Here is a 24,450-nt window from a genome sequence, read left to right as displayed (position 1 = left end):
GGAACTGTGTTTGCGAGCAGAAACCACAATCTGCAACTGCCAGCAGGCCTCAGGTGACCCAGATGTCCGGAACAGGAGTCCGCAACAAAGGATGAATGCAAGGCAATTCACACCTTGTTGGCATCGTGGAGGCTTCCATTCAGCCTATTCATGCCGCTTCAAAGGGTATGTTTGCAAGAGCTGTGGAACAATGGGGCAGCAAGTTTGCAAGCTCTGCAAAACCTGCTAACCATCACGTGGCAGAGGAAGACTGGATCAAAGCAATTTCGAGCCTGAGAGAGAGGAGGCAGATGCTGAAGAACATGGGAGTGCATGCTTTACAGATACACAATATCTACATTACACTCGGTCCCTTTATCCAAGTCATTAATATAGATTGTAAATAGTTGAGATCCCAGCACCGATCCCTGTGGCACCCCACTAGTTACTGTTTGCCAACCGGAAAATGATCCATTTATACCGACTCTCTGATTTGTTAGTTAACCAATCCTCTATCCATGCTAATATATTACCCCCAACCCTGTGAACTTTTATCTTGTGCAGTAACCTTTTAAGTGTCACCTTATCGAATGCCTTCTGGAAATCCAAATACACCACATCCACTGGTTTCCCCTTATCCACCTTACTCGTTACATCCTCAAAGAACTCCAGCAAATTTGTCATATATGATTTCCCTTTCATGAAACCATGTTGACTCTGCTTAATTGAATCATGCTTTTCCAAATGTCCTGCTACTGCTTCCTTAAGAATGGACTCTAGTATTTTCCCAACAACCGATGTTAAGCTAACTGGTCTATAGTTTCCTGCTTTCCTCATTTTTGAAATAAAGGCATTATATTTGCGGTTTTCCAATTCACTGGGCCCTCCCCAGAATCCAAGAAATTTTGGTAATTACAACCAATGCATCCACTATCTCTGCAGCCACCTCTTTTAAACATAGAAAATAGGTGCAGGAGTAGGCCATTCGGCCCTTCTAGCCTGCACCGCCATTCAATGAGTTCATGGCTGAACATTCAACTTCAGTACCCCATTCCTGCTTTCTCGCCATACCCCTTGATCCCCCTAGTAGTAAGGACCTCATCTAACTCCTTTTTGAATATATTTAGTGAATTGGCCTCAACAACTTTCTGTGGTAGAGAATTCCACAGGTTCACCACTCTCTGGGTGAAGAAGTTCCTCCGCATCTCGGTCCTAAATGGCTTACCCCTTATCCTTAGACTGTGACCTCTGGTTCTGGACTTCCCCAAGACCCTAGGATGCAAGTCATCAGTCCAGGGGACTTGTCTGCCTTTTGTCCCATTATTTTACCGAGTACTACTTTAAAACAAAAATGCACACCGTATGAAAATAATTTCCAATTTCTTACGCCAGAGGAGACGCACCAGAGTAGGTCTCTTTGCTTATCGCACACGCTGGTGCCATTGCTGATGGGCAGGAGCCTATTGCATTTGGAGCAGCTCTAGTCACTCCAGTATGCATAAACAACCAGATAATCCGTTTTCATTATGTTAGTTGAGGGATACATGTTCAGACAGGACACGGGGAGAAAACCCCTGCTCTTCAAATAGTGACTCAGCTCTAGTCTCTGGAGTGGGATTTGAACCCGCAACCTTCTGACTCAGAGGCAAGAGTGCTGCTGAGCCAAGAATGGCCCAGTTATGAATAAGATCATTTAACAAAATACTAATAGAATACAGGTTGAATCTCCCTTATCTGGTACTCCCTTATCCGGCACCACCCCTCGTCTGGAACCATTCCTGGCCAACGAGTGGCACATGCGCAGAACTCCGACTTGGAACAAATTGAAGTCCTTCCTCATTGCCGACTCCCGCAATCGCTGGGCTGACCCCGCGATCCATCGCCTGACCGCCCCCCCCCCTCCCCGGCGATCTCTCTGCTGCACTCACAGCCCCAAGCCAGCCAGCCCCGATATCCCCTTGCTCAGTCCCTGTACCTACCATCCAATTTAACGTGACCTCCCCTCGTCGGAAAAATCCCTTATCCAGAACAGGCCAGGTCCCGAGGGTTCCGGATAAGGGAGGTTCAACTTGTACTGTTTTTTTAAAAAAAAGATATAGAATATAAAAATCAAGTAGCTTCCAATTTATATAAATCCTTATTTTCAAACCCCTCCATGGCCTCACCCCTCCCTATCTCTGTAATCTCCTCCAGTCCCACAACCCACTAAGATGTCTGCGCTCCTCTAATTCTGCCCTCCTGAGTATCCCTGATTATAATCGCTCAACCATCGGTGGCCGTGCCTGGGCCCAAGCTCTGGAACTCCCTCCCTAAACCTCTCCACCTCTCTTCCCTCCTTTAAGACCCACCTTAAAACCTACCTCTTTGACCAAGTTTTTGGTCACCTGCGCTAATTTCTACCTATGTGGCTCGGTGTCAAATTTTTTAAATCTCATAATACTCCTGTGACGTGCCTTGGGACGTTTCACTATGTTAAAGATGTTATATAAAGGCAAGTTGTTGTTAGTAAGACCGCAGTTTTATGTTCAGTTTTGGGCTCCAAACTATAGAAAATATGTTGAGGCAATAAAGAGAGAGTAGTGCAGATTCACCAGAATACTGCCTGGTACATGAGGAAATAGAGGTGAAAACAGGAGCCTGCATGGCGATTTGATAATCAATTAATGTAAAAGAAAGTGCTGTATGACATGGTGGGGTAGGGGCGGGACCTGTTTGTCAAAAAAAATGCAGTACAAATAGTTAAATCGTTTTAAAAAATGATGAAGGGATGGCAGAGAGTAGATGTGGAAACAGAGAAGGCATATGGGATTAGGAGTTCTCCGGAGGAGGTTGAACACCAACATAGAAAGGTTATTCACTTGATCTAATGTGGCAACTCTTTTATTTTAGCAACAATATATTATTAATGTAAACATAAAAGAATGACAGTTCAATAAACAACAAAACAGTTTACACAGTAAACAAAGATTTTCTTTAATCTTTGCACTTTTATCAGTGAGTAAAGAAAAGGCTATGCCAAGGTTTATTACCTTCACTGATAATTGAATCAATTCTTGCAACGGAGGCAGATTTCAGCCTGGTTTAATTTGTATGAATAAAAGTGCGGTTCCTGTTCTTGCATTTTAAAACGGAGAACATGTTTCTTTCTCTCTGGACACGACATACTGAATAGCGCACACAGCCCGGAATGAAGTCGTACAGGTTTCCCGAGTACTTTTTCAGCTCGTCAATAGAGATAAAACCTGCTCAGAAGTAACACAACAAATGACTACGGTAAAACAAAACTCCCCCTACTCGGCTTTCCTTGTAGTCACAGCATTAATCCGACTGCGGACTTGCACATCTTGAGCAAACTGCACCGGGAGATGTAGAAACTTTTAAGGGCTCAATTTTCCCCAGTGATTTGCACCGTTTTCTTGGCGTGCGCTGCTTTTTTTGGCCTAAATTTTAAAATCCAAGTTTCCCCAAAGATTGTAGGCAAATGCAGCAGACAACTTGCACACAGCAAAGTTTCACAAACAGCAATGAGATAAAGAATTAGATCATCTATTTTGATGGTATTGGTTGAGGGAGTAATGTTGGTTGAGGGAGTAATGCTGGCTCGGATACTGGCGGAACTCCTCTGCGCTTCTTAGAAGAGTGCAATGGGATCCTTTGCGTCCACTTGAACACACAGATGAGACTTCAATTTAATGGCACATCGAACAATGCAGCACTCTCTCAGTGCTGCACTGAAGTATCACCCTAGATTACGTGCTTAAGTCGTGCAATGGAGTTTGAACCCAAGACCTTCTAACTTGTAGGCGAAAGTGCTACCAAGCTGGTACTATAAAACCACTAAAGTAACTAAAATCAACACACTACCAGCATTGATGAATTATAATCTAATTCTTACCAGTGACCATGTTGTTGACAGGGTACATCTGTTGAACATGACAAGTCGCAGCCTCAAATGATGCCGTTTCAATGACTAAATTCTGGTCACTGCTTTGAGAATGTGATACAGCAAAATAACCTTTTAGAACATACAGAACTTCAACACTTGCGTTTATCCGCGAGATACTAAAACACCAGTTATGACATTTAGGGTTGATAAGGTGACAGACGATGCCCTTCAGAGGGTGGGTGTCAGCCTCCCGTCTTATCGGATGCCAGCTTTCCACCAAACGCGCTTAGCACTCCTCAATGTGGTCCGACAGCAACTGCAGTGCACACAAAGCCAATTAAAACCCCAGAAAATATTTAAATGATGGGCCTTTCCATCAATGCGACAGGAATACGCGAGGGGTATTTTAGTGCTCATTTGGAGAGCAGTTTCAGAGGTGGCCCTTGGATGGGGTAAATTTTAATTCAGGGTGAACCTCTCCATTAGAAAAGTTCATCCTTTCCTTTACTCCAGCATTCTTCTGGCCTCCAGTGGCCTATTCTTCGATGGGAACCTTGTGCCTCACCAACAAAAACATATAAACACGGGCACAGGCAACCAGCAGCCTTCCTTGGCTGATTGGCCCGACATTGGAGTCCCTAACCACTGTGCCACTCCCAGCGCATCATGCTCTGCGTGCCACTCAAATATTTAAGTCAGTTGACCGTACATGGTCAGGTGAGGTCAACTCATTTCTGTGAAGGTACATGGAGTAGGTAGGGAGCAGTAGCGCTGCACCAGGACTGCATTCTTGCTAACCGTATTTTGGTAACTTAATAACATCCCTGTTTATTTAAGTGAACATGGTTTACATGCAGAAAGAAAGACTTGCATTTATATAGCGCCTTTCACAACCAGCGAACATCTCAAAGCACTTTACAGCCAATGAAGTACTTTTGGAGTGTAGTCACTGTTGTAATGTGGGAAACGCAGCAGCCAATTTACACACAGCAAGCTCCTACAAACAACAATGTGATAATGAGCAGATAATCTGGGTTTTTTTATGTTGATTGAGGGATAAATATTGGCCCCAGGACACCGGGGAGCATTCCCCTGTTCTTCTTCAAAAAAATTCAAGGTGGATCTTTTACGTCCACCTGAGAGGAGCAGACGGGGCCTCGGTTTAACATCTCATCCGAAAGATGGCACCTCTGACAGTGTTGCACTCCCTCAGCACTGCACTGGGAGTGTCAGCCTAGAATTTTGGGGCTCAAGTCCTTGGAGTGAGACTTGAATCCACAACCTTCTGACTCAGAGGCGAGAGAGTGCTGCCCACTGAGCCATGGCTGTAGCACTGAATATACCTGATTTTGAATCATTTCTATTGTGGAAGCAGATGGAAATTACAACGCAACACTGAAATATTGTCTTTCCTTATACTGTGAGAGATAAAATGTTAGCTATATTAATATAACACTAATATTTATATATGACCAGGACTCTATACTTGCCTCTGCAGCAATTTTTCATTTAAAAATGGAAAGGCTGGAATTCTACACCGAATCAATTATCTACATCTAAATTAAAATCTTGAGTTTGTAAAACTGCAATGCCCCCAATATTTTGGAATCAGTGGGTAAAGTTGTAATGGTGATGCATGTTAGTCTTTCTTGCTCCAGAGGTGGTGCTGGAACCTATGCAAATATTTTTTTACCATTACACCCAATATTGTTACTTGCTCCAAAGGTAGCACTGTAATCTCCCTCAGCCTGTCAAAACAAACACAGCTGAAAGATACACCAGTTCTTCTGCGAACAAGGCTGTGAAAGATTCACCGGTTTATATAAAGGCTTGCATCTAGTGCATCTGTCACACTTCAGACAAAACATCGAGAAGTCACAAGTGAAAAATAACTTGAAAAAGTACACAAGAGAAAGAAAGCCAGTCACTGTCTGCCAAGTGTCGCAATCCCGAGATAACCTGGTTTCTCCCCAAGGAGAAAAATAACTAAGCATCTGTCAACCTACAGAACCTCCCACAACAATCAGCCAATAATTGACCTCAGGGTACACCTATTATGACCACTGTCCCACAGGGAGTGGCTGAACACTGGCTTTAAAAAACCAGAGCAATTATTTACAACAACTTTTGTGTGTCCTTTTGCGCATGCGCGTCTTGGGCTGGGAGATGGGGCAGGAAGTTGCGCGAGGGGCGGTCTTGACCTGTAAGAGTGAGCTCTCTCCTGTCTGGAGTCGGCAGTCAGAATGGCTCGAATTACACTTTGCAAAGTCGCTGATTACGCAGGCAGGGCGGTTCTAATTACACAATCCAGAGAAACTGCTGAGTGTGTCTTATCCTCCAAGGGGATCAATCAGCAATCAGGTCATGTGATTAAGGGGATCCAATCAGAGCATTTACTGTTGCAAATAAACCAGTTAAACATTCTGCAGTTGCTAGCTACCCATAAGCAAGTTTTAAAAAATAAAGATATGTCAAACAAATGAGACAGGACAACACTAAATATACCCATGGTTCGATCATCGCAGTTGCAACAATTTTAAGTGTGACAATGCCAATTATCAATTTAATCTAGAATCAGATGCCTCTGATATACAATAATGCTATTCGAGCGTGGAAAGGCAATTTTGAAATGTGGCTACAGAGAACCTAATTTCGTACAAGAAAATTGTGTTTAAAAACTAGCTGTTGGCACCATTCCACAGCAGTAGTCAGAATGGTCTGTTTCTTATAATCCACAACTTCGTAATTTTAATTCAGGGTTAACTCAAAGCTCCTAAAAATGTAATTAGAAATTATAAATGAGGATTTCTATGTAATTTGATACTTAAACATACAGGCATTAGATGTAATTCGGTACTTAAACGTCCAGACATTATATAAGACTGAGCCAAAACATCCAGCAGTCATCACACTTGAATACACTGAAAGGAAAATTCAAAATTAAGAAAAGTGTTTGGTAGAAGAACATATTTTTAAGTCTTACGGAAATTACAAGAATGTGTATGTATTGATTATTCAGGTAGTACAAGTGGCAACTTTTCTTGTACGAAATTAGGTTCTCTGTAGCCACATTTCAAAATTGCCTTTCCACGCTCGAATAGCATTATTGTATATCAGAGGCATCTGATTCTAGATTAAATTGATAATTGAGCTGAGGTAAGCACTGATATACAATGCATGTTTATACGTTTCATTGTTAAAAACACAGAATAATAGATGGGTTTTATTACTGAAACAATGATAAATTTGCATCTTAACTAACAAGAGTAAATTTAATGGAGAAACAGATTAAATTGAAAGAACAAACCTGCATGCATTGTTAGGGACGTCGAACACAGCCTGGTCCATTCTCTCCATTTCTGGGCTGTGGCTTATTTCAAGTGTCTTCCTTTTTGAAATAGTTCCTCTTTCATGTGGCTATTGTGTTAGAATTTCAAGCAACAAACAGTGACAATCCTACAGCATCAGCACCTACATAAATTTTCATTGCCTGTAAATATGTGCATCTCCAAATCCCGGTCTGCAGATTTATATAGAGCATGTCTGTATGGTATATACATATGTACACATGTGCATTTGTTTGATTATAAGTATCCTCTAAACAAAGGGCCTGGACTGCAGAAGAGGGAGGGAAGGGAAGCGACGGAAGGGAAGTGGAGGGTGGAAAGAGGTAAGGGGAAGGAATTGCATCTATATAACGCTTTCACGACCATAGGACATCTCAAAGCTCTTTACAGCCAATGATATAATTATTAAAGTGTAGTCACTGTTGTAATGTATGAACCGCGGCAATCAATTTGCCCACAGCAAGCTACCACAAACAGCAATCTGATAATGACCAGATAATGTGCTTGTTTTGTAAGTGATGTTGATTGTGGGATAAATATTGGCCCTGCTCCTCTTTGAAATAGTGCCATGGGATCTTTTACATCCACCTGAGAGCAGTTGGGTTTAACATCTCATCCGAAAGATGGCATCTCCTACAGTCCCTCAGTACTGCACTGGAGTGTCAGCCTAGAATTTTGTGCTCAAGTCTCTGAAGTAGGACTGTGAACCTATAATCTTCTGACTCAGAGGTGAGAGTGCTACCCACTGAGCCACAGATGATACACATACACTCTGTTGTGTAATGGGGTGGACATATGGCAAATGTAATTTTACTTAGCAAATACGAAGTCATGAATATTAGCAGAAAGAATGAGAAACACAGATCTGCAATGAGCACATGTAGAATTTGAAAGAGAATAACAGTACTCGATGTTCTCAATATCAAGGCTATGTGGAAAGCAAACAGAATGTTGGTACATGGTAGAGCAAAGGGTAAATTCAGTAATTCTGCGCACCCAGCACGAAGTTTTATTCAATGAGCACGCAATTCAAAGATTTGCTGCGAAGGTATTGTAACTCAAACTTCGACCCCATACTCCTATCATGCGAAGCCCTCAATGGTGTATAATTATAGAAATTTACAGCATGGAAGGAGGCCATTTCGTCCCATCGTGTCCATGCCAGCAGACAAAGAGCTATCCAGCCTAATCTCACTTTCCAGCTCTAGGTCCGTTGCCTTGTAGGTTGCAGCACTTCAAGTGCGCATCCAAGTACTTTTTAAATGTGATGAGGGTTTCTGCTCCTACCACTATTTCAGGCAGTGAGTTCCAGACCCTCACCGCCCTTTGGTTGAAGAAAATTCCCCTCAAATCCCCTCTAAACCTTCGAGCAATTACTTTAAATCTGTGAATTTTAATCACTGAATGTATTCTTGCAAGTTAATAAAGGTTAAACTGAGGCTCTTTGCTATAGTTCACTTGCAATACCATACAACTCTATTTAAATACATCAAGTAGTTATCAGATTGCCTGAGGAATAAAATTCAAAATGGAAGCAAATAACCTCACCTGCTGAGGCGGCAAAGGACTTTGCTGCTCCCAAATGAAACTGCCAATCGCTGCTCTAATTTCTTAAACAATTAAGAATAGGAAATACATGTAACATATGCTAAATGTAAACATTGCTATAATAAAAATACAAGGATGGAAGAAGTAAAGGCCATTCGGCCCACTCCTTTCACAGAACATGTACAACTGATGCAACATCCTCCATTCAATCTCCTGGAAGTTCTGCAATAATAGTCCTTGATCCCCAATGATGTTAAGCAGAGTTGCAGAATCCATCTCCACATGTCCATCCCCTCACTGACTCCCATGCCCTATACCACTCTTATTTGCCCCAATTTTCAGAACCACTCTAATGTTGCTTCTCTGAGCCCATGAAAAGTGGCCAATTTTTACAAATTATTTGTTCAGGGGATGTGGGCGTCACTGGCATTTATTGCCCATCCCTAATTGCCCTTGAGAAGGTGGTGGTGAGGTCTGCTAAACCATTTCAGAGGGTAGTTAAGAGTCAACCACATTACTGTGGGTTTCGAGTCACATGTAGGCCAGACCAGGTAAGGGCGGCAGATTTCCTTCCCAAAAGGACATTAGTGAACCAGATGGGTTTTTACAACAATCTGATAGCTTATTGGTCACCATTACTGGTACTCACTTTTTTTTAAATGCCAGATTTATTTAACTGAATTTAAATTCGCCAGCTGCTGTGGTGGGATTACTCGTGTCTCTGGATTACTAGTCCAGTAACACAACCACTATGTCACTGTACCCCCTAGGGTGCCAGATGCATAATGCTTAATAAAAAGCTAAAACATTTAAAAGGAGTATAATGACAAATCAGATCAAAAGTTACTTGTGCAATGAAAAAATACTAAAGTAGCAATATTTTATTCCCCCACTAGTTTATTTTTCATTTTGCAAACAACATTAATAATTCGTTGGCTGAGGTGGTGGGCAGATGGTCTCCTCTGAATCTTTCATCAATGGTGCTCTGTGACTGGATGAAAGGTAGACATAAGAACATTAGCATTAGGAGCAGATGTAGGACATTCGGCCCATCGAGCCTGCTCCGACATTCAATAAGATCATGGCTGATCTTCTATCTCAACTCCACCTTCTTGCACTATCCCTTGATTTCCTTAGTATCTAAAAATCTATTGATCTCGGTCTTGCATATACCCAACGACTGAGCATCCACAGCCCTCTGGTGTAGAGAATTCCAAAGATTCACCACCCTGAGTGAAGACATTTTTCCTCATCTCAGTCCTAAATGGCCAACCCCTTATTCTGAGACTGTGACCCCTGGTTCTAGTCTCCCCAGCCAGGGGAAACATCCTCCCTGCACCTACCCTGTCAAGCCCTGTAAAAACTTTGTCTGTTTCAATGAGATCACCTCTCAATTCTTCCAAACTCGAGAGAGTATAGGCTACTCAATCTGGGTACTGCATTGGAGTGTCAGCCTAGATTTATCTGCTCAAGTCTCTGGAGTGGGACTTGAACCCACAACCTTCTGACTCAGAGGCAGGTGTGCTTCCCACTGAGCCACAGCTGCTAAAATAAAACAGTGATTAAATAGCCAAGGGAGCTATTTCCAGATGTGCATTAGCATTTTAACACACGAACCAGCAACAGAGATATGTTATTTTGTTTGTATTCTATTTTGGTTCAAATGCGGTCACCTCATCAAGTTCCAATAATCTATCAGTTTACCAAATGCAGGCCTTCTTCTGCCCAGCAGTCTTTGCATTTTGGTTACGAAAGAAAAACTGCATTCTGAAGCCGTGCCCCAGCCATTACTTTTGTCTAAAGTGGACAAGCCTGACAATATCTTAGTCCCATCCATGCTTTTACTGTTTATTTCCCGGACAGGTCTAACAAATTTTGAGGATTCTTCTAAATAAAACAGAGCTCAAAATCCATGACGTCTGCACGCAATTGCCACTGATGAGATATGTGTCTATGAGATTAATTGTCTCTCTTATCGGCTTAGTACTAACCTTCATGAAGAAAGGAAGGAGGAAGCAGAAAGTGGCCCATGGCTACACTGCCCTTGAGCCCTGACTCCTCGCATGCTGATAGATAACTGGCATGAAAAACTGTAGCCTTGTCCTCCACAAATTCCAAACTCTCAAAGATCCTAAAAGATAAAAACAATGAATACATTCATCAGCCTAACTTGAAGTTAAGCCAAAGAAAATTAACTAATTATTTGAATATTCAGAATACATTAATCATTCAATTACTTAAAATAATTTTTAAGATCTATAAGGCATCAGCAAGCTTAAGAACATAAGAAATAGGAGCAGGATTAGGCCATTTGACTCCTCGATCCTTCTCCGCCATTCAATAAGATCATGGCTGATCTGATCATGGACTCAGCTCCACTTCCCCGCCCGCTCCCCATAACCCTTTATTTCCTTATCGCTCAAAAATCTATCTTTTGAAAAACAGAGTAATAATTATTGAATTGTCTACTTAACAACAATAACAGCGTTTATTTATATAGTGCCTTTAATGTAGTAAAACATCCCAAAGCGTTTCACAGTGTTATAAGTCAAAACAAATAAATTTGACGCCGAGCCACATAAGATAAAGTTACAACAGAGGTCAAAGAGGTAGGTTTTAAGGAGAGTCTTAAAAGGAGGAAAGAGAGGTAGAGAGACGGAAAGGTTTAGGGAGGGAGTTCCAGAGCTTGGGGCCCAGGCAGCTGAAGGCACGGCCACCGATGGTTGAGCGATTATAATCAGGGATGCTCAAGAGGGCAGAATTTGAAGAGCGCAGACATCTCGTGGGGTTGTGAGGCTAAAAGAGTGTAAAGTACTTAAATGGTATTAACATTAATGGACTATATTCTTGCAACAGTACAAGAATTTCTGGCCATTTCATTTTAGAGCACAGCAATAGGAGATACTTTCTTGGATCTGGATACCAGTTGTGATTTCCTCACATTGGAGACAGAAACGCAGAAGTTAGTCTCCAATAAGATCTGCTTAGTTTGAGCACATGGGCATCAGCAGAGGCACCTAAAAATGCAACGCTGTGCTAACGTGCTTGCTGATGCTTCCTGCAATGTGGTCTTAGTGGCGATGGAAGAAGTGAATGGTGATTAATATTGCACTTTTCATTTTTATTAAATCTGGTTTAAGGCAATCAGCACATGCCACAAAAGTAGAGCGAATTAATTGCTCACATCTTATGCTGGGATTGCTACTATTATGCTTATGAGCGAGTGACCTTCACTAACGCACGTCATTATTTTATTTTGTTTAAGAATGCAACTGTTAAACTGTAATATTTAACATTAAAAGGAATTTAAAATAAACAACTTGTATAGTATTATACCTCTGTGTGTCAGGATGAGCAGCATCGTTACTAAATAAGAAATCAGCTGAACGCCAGTTTGTAATAATCCCACCTTCAGTGACTGCAGGAAGAAATAGAGAAGCTATGTGTTGAAATCACCGAATGGATAGGAAGATATTTTACATTAATCACTGCAGTAAATGCAAACTCTAAGTTAACTCTACCTTGAAATATGTTCAAACCCAATTAGTGCAATACAAACTCACAATTAACAAGGTAAACTTCTCAACTAAATACAGAAACTTCAACAAATTCTAACTACAGTTTTGTACTATCATACTACATAGCAACAAGTCTGACTATTTAGACACGATAGTTCAACTTGTGCAGTACATGAATACTTCAATTGTCCCGCAATTTTGCCATTTAGAGAGACTTACTGTGCCCTTTCATTCATCATCATCATAGGCAGTCCCTCGGAATCGAGGAAAACTTGCTTCCACTCTAAAAATGAGTCCTTAGATGGCTGAACAGTCCAATACGAGAACCACAGTCCCTGTTACAGGTGGAACAGATAGTCTTTGAGGGTAAGGGTGGGTGGGACTGGTTTGCCGCAAGCTCTTTCCGCTGTCTGCGCTTGATTTCTGCATGCACTCGGCGATGAGACTCGAGATGCTCAGCGCCCTCCCGGATGCACTTCCTCCACTTAGGGTGGTCTTGGGCCAGGGACTCCCAGGTGTCGGTGGGGATGTTGCTCTTTATCAGGGAGGCTTTGAAGGTGTCCTTGTAACATTACTCTTTTGTGGTACCCACAGAGGTGCCTAAAGACCACCTAATTTTAATGTTCTCAAATTTGATTACTGCCAACAATGGAAAATGAGCCTTGGGCCAGTAGATTGTCGTAAACTGATCACCCATCAAGAAAAAAAATCCAAATCTAGATCTGCCTCAAACTAATAAATTAAACAAAATTCAAATATAAAGTGCATACCCCAAATATCACAGATATGTCTGCTGACACTTTGAGAAAACCAGGCTTTTTTGTTCCTGTGCATCTTGGAGATTTCAATTTGCTTACTGAAACAGAGGAGAAACGGAAATTTAACATTTTACGATGCAAGGAATTGTTGTAAAATGCTGTACAATCGCAAAAAGCTTAAATCTCTTCACTCTTTGGTTGCCAATTCACAAAACAGAAAAAAATTTTAAATTGGTGCAATACATATCAGAGTAATTGTCACATTGGAGCAAGAGTATTCAAGCTTTTTATCTTCTAAACCACTTAAGTGCATACTAGTAACTCTCTGGGCCATAGACGTACTTGGAGCTTTATGCAGTCACCCCTTCCTTCACCACTACCGGAACAGCTCAGACCGCCCGCTTTCCCAGGCGGTCCCACTAGGAGGTGCTGCAGGTGCCACTCCAACCAAATTTCACATTGCTGTCTCAACCGGGGGCATTGCACACCGGCGCGATGCTCCCGGCAGTACTGCTCAGCGCCGCCGCAAAACCGGCACCAAATGTTCTGGTGGAGCACTGAAAACCATTAACGTCCCTCTGGGGCGCGAACAGAGGCAAAATCAGAACAAAAATCCAGCCCCAAGAATGGCTAACTGGCAGTGAATACAACAACAACTTGTATTTACATAGCATCTTTAACGTAGTGAAACAGCCCAAAGCGCTTCACAGGAGTATTATGCGATAAGAATTTTGACACCGAGCTGCATAAGTAGAAGTTAGCGCAGGTGACCAAAAAGAGGTAGGTTTTAAGGAGCGTCTTGAAGGAAGAAAGAGAGGTAGAGAGGTTTAGGCAGGGAGTTCCAGAGCTTGGGGCCCAGGCAGCTGAAGGCATGGCTACCGATGGTGGAGCAATTATAATTAGGGATGCTCAAGAGGGCAGAATTAGAGGAGCGCAGACATTTCGGGGGGTTGTGGTGCTGGAGGAGATTACAGAGATAGGGAGGGGGCGAGGCCATGGAGGGATTTGAAAACAAGGATGAGAATTTTGAAATCGAGGCGTTGCTTAACCGGAAGCCAATGTAGGTCAGCGAGCACAGAGGGTGATGGATGAGCAGGACTTGGTGCGAATTAGGTCATGGTGCAGCCAAGTTTTGGACCACCTGTTAAGATTATGTCGTAAATTGAGAAACTGCAGCTCAAATTGTTTCTACCCAGTACTGGACTACACACTATAGGAAGGGTATTGAGGCTTTGAAAAGGATACAATGTAGATTCGCTAAAATGCTGTCTGGTACGTGTTTAAGAGATACAAGTTTTAATTCCATAAGTAGTTCCAGACTACAGCTGTTTGTTAAGATTTTTTTTAATTCATTCATGGGATGTGGGCGTCGCTGGCAAGGCCAGCATTTATTGCCCATCCCTAATTGCGCTTGAGGAGGTGGTGGTGAGCTGCCTTCTTGAACCGCTGCAGTCCGTGTGGTGAAGGTGCTCCCACAGTGCTGTTAGTGAGGAAGTTCCAGGATTTTGACCCAACGACGACGTAGGAACGGCTGAGTGGATTTCAAAGTCAGAATGGTGTCTGACTTGGAGGGGAACTTGCAGGTGATGGTGTTTCCATGCGCCGGCTGCCCTTGTCCTTCTAGGTGGTGGAGGTTGCGGGTTTGGGAGATACACCACACCAAGTTGCCACACTCTGAAATCACCGTGGGGAAATAATTCTACCCTGCTATCATCTTAGATAGCAATAAAGTTTTTTTTACTGAGGGCTTCCATCTCTTTACATGGTTGATTTAGTTATTATTATTTTAATGTTAATAGTCCTAAGAGCAGGCAGATATCATGGCCCAGCCCACCCTGCTTGGGCAATCCTTATTTCATGCAAAGGATTAAATGACTCTTGCATGTTTCATCATTTATATCTCATGTTAGTTTTCCCAATACTGGGTGATTTTTGTAATTAATGCTGCAATCACTTGAGATTTAGTATTTTCTCCCCTTCTCTCTGGCTTGCACACACTAATTCTTGACTTGAAAAATCATCGAAGGAAAACCTCTTTGAAAAATGTTGAAGAAAACAAAAAAAAAAGTGGACTTGGGAAGAAAAATAAAATATTAATTGCAATTTAATTAAAGACCAGACTCTTTTTAAAAAATAAATGAAATGGTACCAGCAATTGTATATATAACTTTTTAAAGTTAATAACAAAGTATATGCAGACGTTGTAAAACAGAAAATGCTGAAAGTATTCAGCAGCACCTGTGGAGAGACAGACTTTGTAAGGGCTTTTCATTGATCCATGAAAAGTTTGTTTGGAAATTCACGAGGCCTCCCCCCGCCTTTTAAATAATTTATCCTTTGTGCATTGGCTTTCTGAAACTTTAGATTTTCACATTTCTTCCGCATTTATGCAAATTCATAAATAAAACTTAAAATGGTTTATAATAAAAACAGAAAATGCTGGAAAAACTCAGTGGGTCAGGCAGCATCTGTGGAGAGAGAAACAGAGTTTTTCAGTTTGATGACCTTTCATCAGAATTGAAAAAAGTTAGGGGGGGAGGAAAGAACAAAAGGGATGGTCTGTGATAGGGTGGAAGGCAGGAGAGATTAAATTATAAAGGGATAATAGTAAAAATGATGGTAGTGGGACAAGTAAAGAAACAAAGGATGGGTATAGAAGAGGTGTAAACAAAAATGGCGGAAAGTGAGCGGCGGCTGAGGGATCAGTGTGTCCGAGGGCACGGTGTTTGAGGGTGGAATGATGATTTGAGAAACGCAGGAAGTGGGAAGAGGAAACCACTACAGGGAATCTCTACAAGTGCCTAATAACACATTCAGAACGGTCCAGATATAAGACATGTTTCCCAGACTATCAGCACTATGACTGTTCAGGGTCTAAGATATCTCACTTAAACAGGTTTCTTCAGGCAGATTGGAAACAGATATCCAATACATCAGATCCACAGACTGTTTGAGGGAGATTTACTCTCTATCTAACCTGTGCTTCCTCCATCTCGTTTTTTTCCTTCTTTCACTATCTGCCTCATTTTATCTCTCTCTTTGCCTCACTCTCTTCTCTCCACCGGTTTATTTCTATCAATTGCTCTCCCCGCCGTGTTCTCTCTCTCTCTTTCACCTTTGCTCTCCTCTTTCTACCTCTCATTTCTCTGCATCGCTGTCGCTCACTCTACCTTTAAGTCATGGCAGGAGAGCTCGGTCACGTGATATGCTCCTCCTGACTACGTGTGCGGGAAGTGTATCCGCCTCCAGCTCCTGACGGACCGCATTGCGGATTTGGAGCTGAGGGTGGATTCACTCTGGAGCATCCACAATGCTGAGAATGACGTGAGTAGCACGTGTATCGAGTTGGTGAAGGGTCCACAGCCAGCTAGGGAATGGAAGACCAGCAGGAAGAGCAGTGCAGGAAGATAGTGCAGGGGTCCCCTGCGGTCATCCCTCTGCAAAACAGATACATCGTTTTGAGTACTGTTGAGGGGGATGACTCATCAGGGGAGGGCAACAGCAGCCAAGTTCATGGCACCGTGGCTGGCTCTGTTGCACAGGAGGGCAGGAAAGAGTGGGAGAGCGATAGTGATAGGGGATTCAATTGTAAGGGGAATAGATAGGCGTTTCTGCGGCCGCAACCGACACTCCAGGATGGTATGTTGCCTCCCTGGTGCAAGGGTCAAGGATGTCTCGGAGCAGGTGCAGGACATTCTGAAAAGGGAGGGAGAACAGCCAGTTGTCGTGGTGCACATTGGTACCAACAACATAGGTAAAAAAAGGGATGAGGTCCTACGAGACGAATTTAGGGAGCTAGGAGCTAAATTAAAAAGTAGAACCTCAAAAGTAGTAATCTCGGGATTGCTACCAGTGCCATGTGCTAGTCAGAGTAGGAATCGCAGAATAGCGCAGATGAATACGTGGCTTGAGCAGTGGTGCATAAGGGAGGGATTCAAATTCCTGGGGCATTGGAACCGGTTCTGGGGGAGGTGAGACCAGTACAAACCGGACGGTCTGCACCTGGGCAGGACCGGAACCAATGTCCTAGGGGGAGTGTTTGCGAGTGCTGTTGGGGAGGAGTTAAACTAATATGGCAGGGGGATGGGAACCAATGCAGGGAGACAGAGGGAAACAAAATGGAGACAGAAGCAAAAGACAGAAAGGAGATGAGTAAAAGTGGAGGGCAGAGAAACTCAAGGCAAAAAACAAAAAGGGCCAATGTACAGCAAAATTCTAAAGGGTCAAAGTGTAATAAAAAGGCAAGCCTGAAAGCTCGGTGCCTCAATGCGAGGAGTATTCGGAACCCAGGAGAGGGCTCTGAGCTAGTTAGAATGGGTGAGAGCGCAGATGAACAGGACAAGAAAGAATGCAAAAGGCAGGAGGCAACAGAGCAGAGTAGTACTGGGGTAAATGTAAACCACAAGGTGATAGGAAGGGTCAATATGTATGAATATAAAGGGGCTGCAGGAGGGGTCAAAACTAAAAATCATGGTTTAAAAACTAGTATTTAAACACTTTACCTAAATGCACGCAGCATTCGAAATAAAGTAAATGAGTTGACGGCACAAATCATTACAAATGGGTATGATTTGGTGGCCATTACAGAAACGCGGTTGCAGGGTGGCCAAGACTTGGAATTAAACATACAGGGGTATCTGACAATTCGGAAGGATAGACAAGGGAAAGGAGGTGGGGTAGCTCTGTTAATAAAGGATGATATCAAGGCAGTTGTGAGAGATGATATTGGCTCTAATGAACAAAATGTTGAATCATTGTGGGTGGAGATTAGAGATAGTAAGGAGAAAAAGTCACTGGTGGACGTAGTTTATAGGCCCCCAAATAATAACTTCACGGTGGGGCGGACAATAATCAAGGGAATTATAGAGGCATGTGAAAAAGGAATGGCAGTAATCATGGGGGATTTTAATCTACATATCGATTGGTCAAATCAAATCGCACGGGGTAGCCTGGAGGAGGAATTCATAGAATGCATACGGGATTGTTTCTTAGAACAGTATGTTACAGAACCTACAAGGGAGCAGGCTATCTTAGATCTGGTCCTGTGTAATGAGACAGGAATAATAAACGATCTCCTCGTAAAAGATCCTCTCGGAATGAGTGATCACATTATGGTTGAATTTGTAATACAGATTGAGGGTGAAGAAGTAGTGTCTGAAACGAGCGTACTATGCTTAAACAAAGGGGACTACAGTGGGATGAGAGCAGAGTTAGCTAAAGTAAACTGGGAACACAGACTAAATGGTGGCACAATTGAGGAACAGTGGAGGACTTTTAAGGAGCTCTTTCACCATGCTGAACAAAAATATATTCCAGTGAAAAAGAAGGGCGGTAAGTGAAGGGATAACCAGCCGTGGATAACCAAGGAAATAAAGGAGAGTATCAAATTAATACCAATGCGTATAAGGTGGCCAAGGTTAGTGGGAAACTAGAAAATTGGGAAAATTTTAAACGACAGCAAAAAATGACTAAGAAAGCAATAAAGGAAAGATAGATTGCGAAAGTAAACTTGCGCAAAACATAGGGCCCAAGTTTCCACAAGAAAAAAAACGGGCGCCTGTTTTTCGCGCCTAAAAAAATCTTCGGTTTTCTCCACCTACTTACAGGTCCTGTGGCACTCGGCGCAGCCAGCACGAGCTGTGAGGGGGGCGGAGCCAGGTCCCGGCGCTGAAAACAGTGCCGGGACCTCTGCACATGCGCGCTACAGTCGGCACGCAAGTGCAGTAGCTCCAGGCGCCGAACTGTGTGGGAGGGGCCCGAAGCATGCAGCCCCTAACCCTGGCTGAATGGGGCTGCGTGAATGAGGCTCCTCCCACGGCCAAACCCGACACTCGCTCCCCCCCCCCCGCCGACCAAACCTGACACCGCTGCCCCCCCCGACCCGAGACCCACTCCCCCTGCTCCGAGGCCCGCTCCCCCCCCCCGCCCCGACCCGAGACCCGCTCCCCCCCCCCGCCCCGACCCGAGACCCGCTCCCCCCCACCCCGACCCGAGACCCGCTCCTGTTCCCCGACCCCCCCCTCCTCTCCCCCCACCCCTCTCCCCCTACCCCCACCCCTCTCTCCCCCTCCTCTCCCCCCACCCCTCTCTCTCCCCCCCCTCTCTCTTCCCCTTCCCGCCCTCTCTCTTCCCCCCCCCCTCTCTCTCTCTCTCTCTCTCTCTCTCCCCTCCCTCTCTCTCTCTCTCCTCCTCCCGCTCAGCGGCACGAACGGCTGCAGAATTCTCCCTGGCTGAAGCACTTTCACACAGGTAGGAAGATGGTTTATTTAATCTTTTCTTGGCTTATAAATGTTTATTCAGGTTGGATTTATTTGCATAATATTTGTAGAAGTATAAATAAGGATTTATTGTCGAATTTAATGAGTTCCCTCCCCCCCACCTCGTTCTGGACGCCTAATTTGTAACCTGCGCCTGATTTTTTAATGTGTAGAACAGGTTTTTTCAGTTCTACAAAAATCTTCATTGGCTCCATTCTACTTTAGTTTGGAGTACATTTTCACTGTGGAAACTTTCAAATCAGGCGTCAGTGGCCGGACACGCCCCCTTTTGAAGAAAAAAATTCTGTTCTAAACTAGAACTGTTCTACCTGACAAGAACTGCAGAAAAAAAAATGTGGAGAATTGCGATTTCTAAAATAGTCCGTTCTCCACCAGTTGCTCCTAAAAATCAGGCGCGAATCATGTGGAAACTTGGGCCCATTAAAACAGATAGTAAAAGCTTTTACCAATATATAAAACGGAAGAGAGTGACTAAAGTAAATGTTGGTCCCTTAGAAGATGAGAAGGGGGATTTAATAATGGGAAATGTGGAAATGGCTGAGACCTTAAACAATTATTTTGCTTCGGTCTTCCCAGTGGAAGACACAAAAACAATGCCAAAGATTGCTGGTCACGGGAATGTGGGAAGGGAGGACCTTGAGACAATCACTATCACTAGGCAGGTCGTGCTGGACAGGCTAATGGGACTCAAGGTAGACAAGTCCCCTGGTCCTGATGAAATGCATCCCAGGGTATTAAAAGAGATGGCGGAAGTTATAGCAGATGCATTTGTTATAATCTACCAAAATTCCCTGAAAAGCAGCTAATGTAACGCCTCTGTTTAAAAAAGGGGGCAGACAAAAGGCAGGTAACTATAGGTCGGTTAGTTTAACATCTGTAGTGGGGAAAATGCTTGAAGCTATCATTAAGGAAGAAATAGCGGGACATCTAGATAGGAATAGTGCAGTCAAGCAGACGCAGCATGGATTCATGAAGGGGAAATCATGTTTAACTAATTTACTGGAATTCTTTGAGGATATAACGAGCATGGTATATAGAGGTGTACCGATGGATGTGGTGTATTTAGATTTCCAAAAGGCATTCAATAAGGTGCCACACAAAAGGTTACTGCAGAAGATAAAGGATTGCGGAGTCAGAGGAAATGTATTTGCATGAATAGAGAATTGGCTGACTAACAGAAAGCAGAGAGTCGGGATAAATGGGTCCTTTTCGGGTTGGAAATCGGTGGTTAGTGGTGTGCCACAGGGATCGGTGCTGGGACCACAACTGTTTACAATATACATAGATGACCTGGAAGAGGGGACAGAGTGTAGTGTAACAAAATTTGCAGATGACACAAAGATTAGTGGGAAAGCGGATTGTGTAGAGGACACAGAGAGGCTGCAAAGAGATTAGATAGGTTAAGCGAATGGGCTAAGGTTTAGCAGATGGAATACAATGTCAGAAAATGTGAGGTCATCCACCTTGGAAAAAAAAACAGTAAAAGAGAATATTATTTGAATGGGGAGAAATTACAACATGCTGCGGTGCAGAGGGACCTGGGGGTCCTTGTGCATGAATCCCAAAAAGTTAGTTTGTAGGTGCAGCAGGTAATCAGGGAGGCGAATGAAATGTTGGCCTTCATTGCGAGAGGGATGGAGTAGAAAAGCAGGGAGGTCCTGCTGCAACTGTACAGGGTATTGATAAGGCCGCACCTGGAGTACTGCGTGCAATTTTGGTCATCTTACTTAAGGAAGGATATACTAGCCTTGGAGGGGGTACAGAGACGATTCACTAGGCTGATTCCGGAGATGAGGGGGTTACCTTATGATGATAGATTGAGTAGACTGGGTCTTTACTCGTTGGAGTTCAGAAGGATGAGGGGTGATCTTATAGAAGCATTTAAAATAATGAAAGGGATAGACAAGATAGAGGCAGAGAGATTGTTTCCACTGGTCGGGGAGACTAGATCTAGAGGGCACAGCCTCAAAATACGGGGGAGCCAATTTAAAACTGAGTTGAAAAGGAATTTCTTCTCCCAGAGGGTTGTGAATCTGTGGAATTCTCTGCCCAAGGAAGCAGTTGAGGCTAGCTCATTGAATGTATTCAAATCACAGATCGATAGATTTTTAACCAATAAGGGAATTAAGGGTTATGGAGAGCGGGCGGGTAAGTGGAGCTGAGTCCACGGCCAGATCAGCCATGATCTTTTTGAATGGCGAAGCAGGCTCGAGGGGCTAGATGGCCTACTCCTGTTCCTAATTCTTATGTTCTTATGTTCTTAAATGGCAGCTGCCGTGTGGAAAAAATAGGGGCAGAGGTTACGGTCTGAAATTGTTGGACTTGATGAATCCGGAAGGCTTTAAAATGCCCAATCGAAAGATGAGGTGCTGTGTAATGTATGTACCTGTGAGTATGCTCACAGGTTTGTCGAGCTGTTGAGGAGCCAGGGTGTCCCTGGAGATGGAGCACATGGTGTCCACCGGTACGTTCGCGGCCTTCCGCGAGAGATGGGCTTGGAGTGCATCGTTACCCCCCCGGCAACCAAATTTAAATTTGATCCATTTAATGTTAAAAGTTTAATTTGTCCATTTTAGCGCCCCTTAAAAGGGGGCACTTGATTTATTGTTTTGTACCAAAATAAGAACATAAGAAATAGGAGCAGGAGTAGGCGATACGGCCCCTCAAGCCTGCTCTGCCATTTAATAAGATCATGGCTGATCCGATCATGGACTCAGGTCCACATCTCTGCCCGCCCCCTTATCCGCTTATCGTTTAAGAAACTGTCTATTTTTGTCTTAAATTTATTCAATGACCCAGCCTCCACAGCTCTCTGAAGCAGCGAATTCCACAGATTTACAACCCTCTGAGAGAAGAAATTTCTCCTCATCTCAGTTTTAAATGGGCGGCCCCTTATTCTAAGAGCATGCCCTCTAGTTCTAGTCTCCCCCATCAGTGGAAACATTTTCTCTGCATCCACCTTGTCGAGCCTCCTCACAATCTTATACGTTTCGATAAGATCACCTCTCATTCTTCTGAATTCCAAAAAGAGTAGAGGCCCAACCTACTCAACCTTTCCTCATGTCATCCCCCTCATCTCCGGAATCAACCGAGTGAACCTTCTCTGAAATGCCTGCAAAGCAAGTATATCCTTTCGTAAATATGGAAACCAAAATTGCATGCAGTACTCCAAGTGTGGCCTCACCAATACCCTGTATAAATGTAGTAAGACTTCCCTGCTTTTATACTCCATCCCCTTTGCAATAAAGAGCAAGATACCGTTGGCCTTCCTGATCACTTGCTGTACCTGCACACTATCCTTTTGTGTTTCGTGCACAAGTACCCCCAGGTCCCGCTGTACTGCGGCACTTTGCAATCTTTCTGCATTTAGATAACTTGCTCTTAGATTTTTTTCTGACAAAGTGCATGACCTCACACTTTCCAACATTATACTCCATCTGTCAAATTTTTGCCCACTCACTTAGCCTGTCTATGTCCTTTTGCAGATTTTGTGTGTCCTCTTCACACATTGCTTTTCCTCCCACCTTTGTATCGTCAGCAAACTTGGCTACGTTACACTCGGTCCCTTCTTCCAAGTCGTTGATATAGATTGTAAATAGTTGGGGTCCCAGCACTGATCCCTGCGGCACCCCACTGGTTACTGATTGCCAACCCGAGAACGAACCATTTATCCCGACTCTCTGTTCTCTGTTAGTTAGCCAATACCCTAGCCATGCTAATAGTTGTGGAGCTGTGAGTGGCTTAGCCGGTCACCGTGACGTTCACAAGACTCAATAAAACCCCAGCCAGTTGGGGAGGGGAGGTTCCACGACGAGGCAGGTGGTTGTGTGAGCCTGGCGGACGCGTGACTGTTAAAACCATTTGGCTAATAAATAAACCAACTGGTTGTTAATAGCAAAAGCAAAAATGCTGCGGATGCTGGAATCTGGAATGCAGCAGCTTCTGAGTTCTGAGGAAGTTTTGACGAAGGGGGACGCCGACCCGAGACGTTAACTCTGCTTTCTCGCTCTCTCTCCACACACACACACACACACAGACGCTGCCTGACCCGCCGAGGATTTCCAGCATTTTTCTGGTTCTTGATGGCCGATGCGCGGCTATGAATTCTTCAGCCAAGACGAAGCTGTAACATTGCACGGTGCACGGGTGCCGTTCCCCCGAGCTTGCGTCCTGGTCCTCGTCCTCCCGCACGGCTCCAAGCTTGGAGCCGTGCGGGAGGACGAGGACCAGGACGGAGAGGTGGGAGTGTTCGGGGGAAATTAAAGTGTCCGGCATGGCGGTGTGTAACGGAGGGCCGTCGGGCCAAGCGGTCACCCAGCGGAGAGCAGACCGCGCAGCGTGAGCGGCAGTCACGGGTATGCCAAGTTTGCGAGAAGTACAAGCAAATTGCTGAAGTAAAAGGGTTTACCTTCCCCCTTCTATGGTAGTAAAATTTATCAATAAAACCTGAAAATGGTTGACTGAGAGATAGAGCCGCTGCTGCACCGGGCCCACTCGCTCATTACCTGGTCAAGGGGCCGTGACCAAGCCCGGGACCATTCGACGTCGACTGCACCGGGCCGGCCCACGTGGCCCGTCTCTCCCGCTGCCCATTGGTGGAAAAAGTTCAAACCGCCTCGCGCGCGCTCGCTTCCAACGGTCGGGGCTGAGGGAGCGCAGTGCGCCTGCGCAGCCCCTTGGCTGACAGTTCCCCGCGAGCGCAGCGCGCCTGCGCAGCCCCTCGGCTGACAGTTCCCCGCGAGCGCAGCGCGCCTGCGCAGCCCCTCGGCTGACGGTCGCCGCCTGCGCAGACCCTTGGCTGACGGTCCCCGCGAGCGCAGCCCCTCGGCTGACAGTGCCCGCGAGCGCAGTGCGCCTGCGCAGCCCCTCGGCTGACGGTCGCCGCCTGCGCAGACCCTGGGCTGACGGTTCCTTCGAGCGCAGCCCCCTTGGCTGACGGTTCCCCTCCAGCGCAGTGCGCCTGCGCATATCCCTTCGCAGAGCTTTTTTTGGGCGGCAAGAGTGGGACGACCAAGCCCGCGAGGCGAGGCACGTGCTCACAGTCGAGGGTTGCCAACCCCTCCAGAATTGCCCGGGAGCCTCCATGCAATTGCAGATTGATCTTCAAGAACCTTTCAACAAAAAAACAATCACAGG

At 44.5% G+C, this 24,450-nt stretch overlaps 1 protein-coding gene across 16 annotated transcripts in view; it reads right to left on the bottom strand.

Moving 5' to 3' along the window:
- The window catches only part of LOC139234097 (sorbitol dehydrogenase-like), a 230,749-nt gene extending 206,797 nt beyond the window's left edge, over positions 1–23,952 (bottom strand). For 11 of the 16 annotated variants that reach the window (XR_011588271.1, XR_011588273.1, XR_011588270.1 and 8 more), the window contains exons 1-5: positions 23,820–23,952; positions 13,049–13,134; positions 12,097–12,178; positions 10,752–10,891; positions 8,761–8,822 (exon numbers count right to left, since the gene is read on the bottom strand). Coding sequence is in view for 9 of the 16 variants with exons in the window: in XM_070865027.1 (XP_070721128.1) it covers positions 8,761–8,822; positions 10,752–10,891; positions 12,097–12,178; positions 13,049–13,112 (348 nt within the window). In the remaining 7 variants the exon portion in view is untranslated. Of the gene's footprint in view, positions 1–3,874; positions 4,946–7,172; positions 7,257–8,760; positions 8,823–10,751; positions 10,892–12,096; positions 12,179–13,048; positions 13,135–23,722; positions 23,772–23,819 lie in introns of those variants that run through there. The other 5 variants (XM_070865026.1, XM_070865033.1, XM_070865035.1 and 2 more) reach the window with 5 other exon arrangements.
- Positions 23,953–24,450: the final 498 nt, after the last annotated feature.

Source organism: Pristiophorus japonicus, chromosome 21, assembly GCF_044704955.1.
Source record: "Pristiophorus japonicus isolate sPriJap1 chromosome 21, sPriJap1.hap1, whole genome shotgun sequence".
Taxonomy (NCBI): Eukaryota; Metazoa; Chordata; class Chondrichthyes; family Pristiophoridae; genus Pristiophorus; species Pristiophorus japonicus.
The sequence above is the reverse complement of the archived record's forward strand: the minus strand, read 5'-3'. Positions and strand labels throughout refer to the sequence as shown.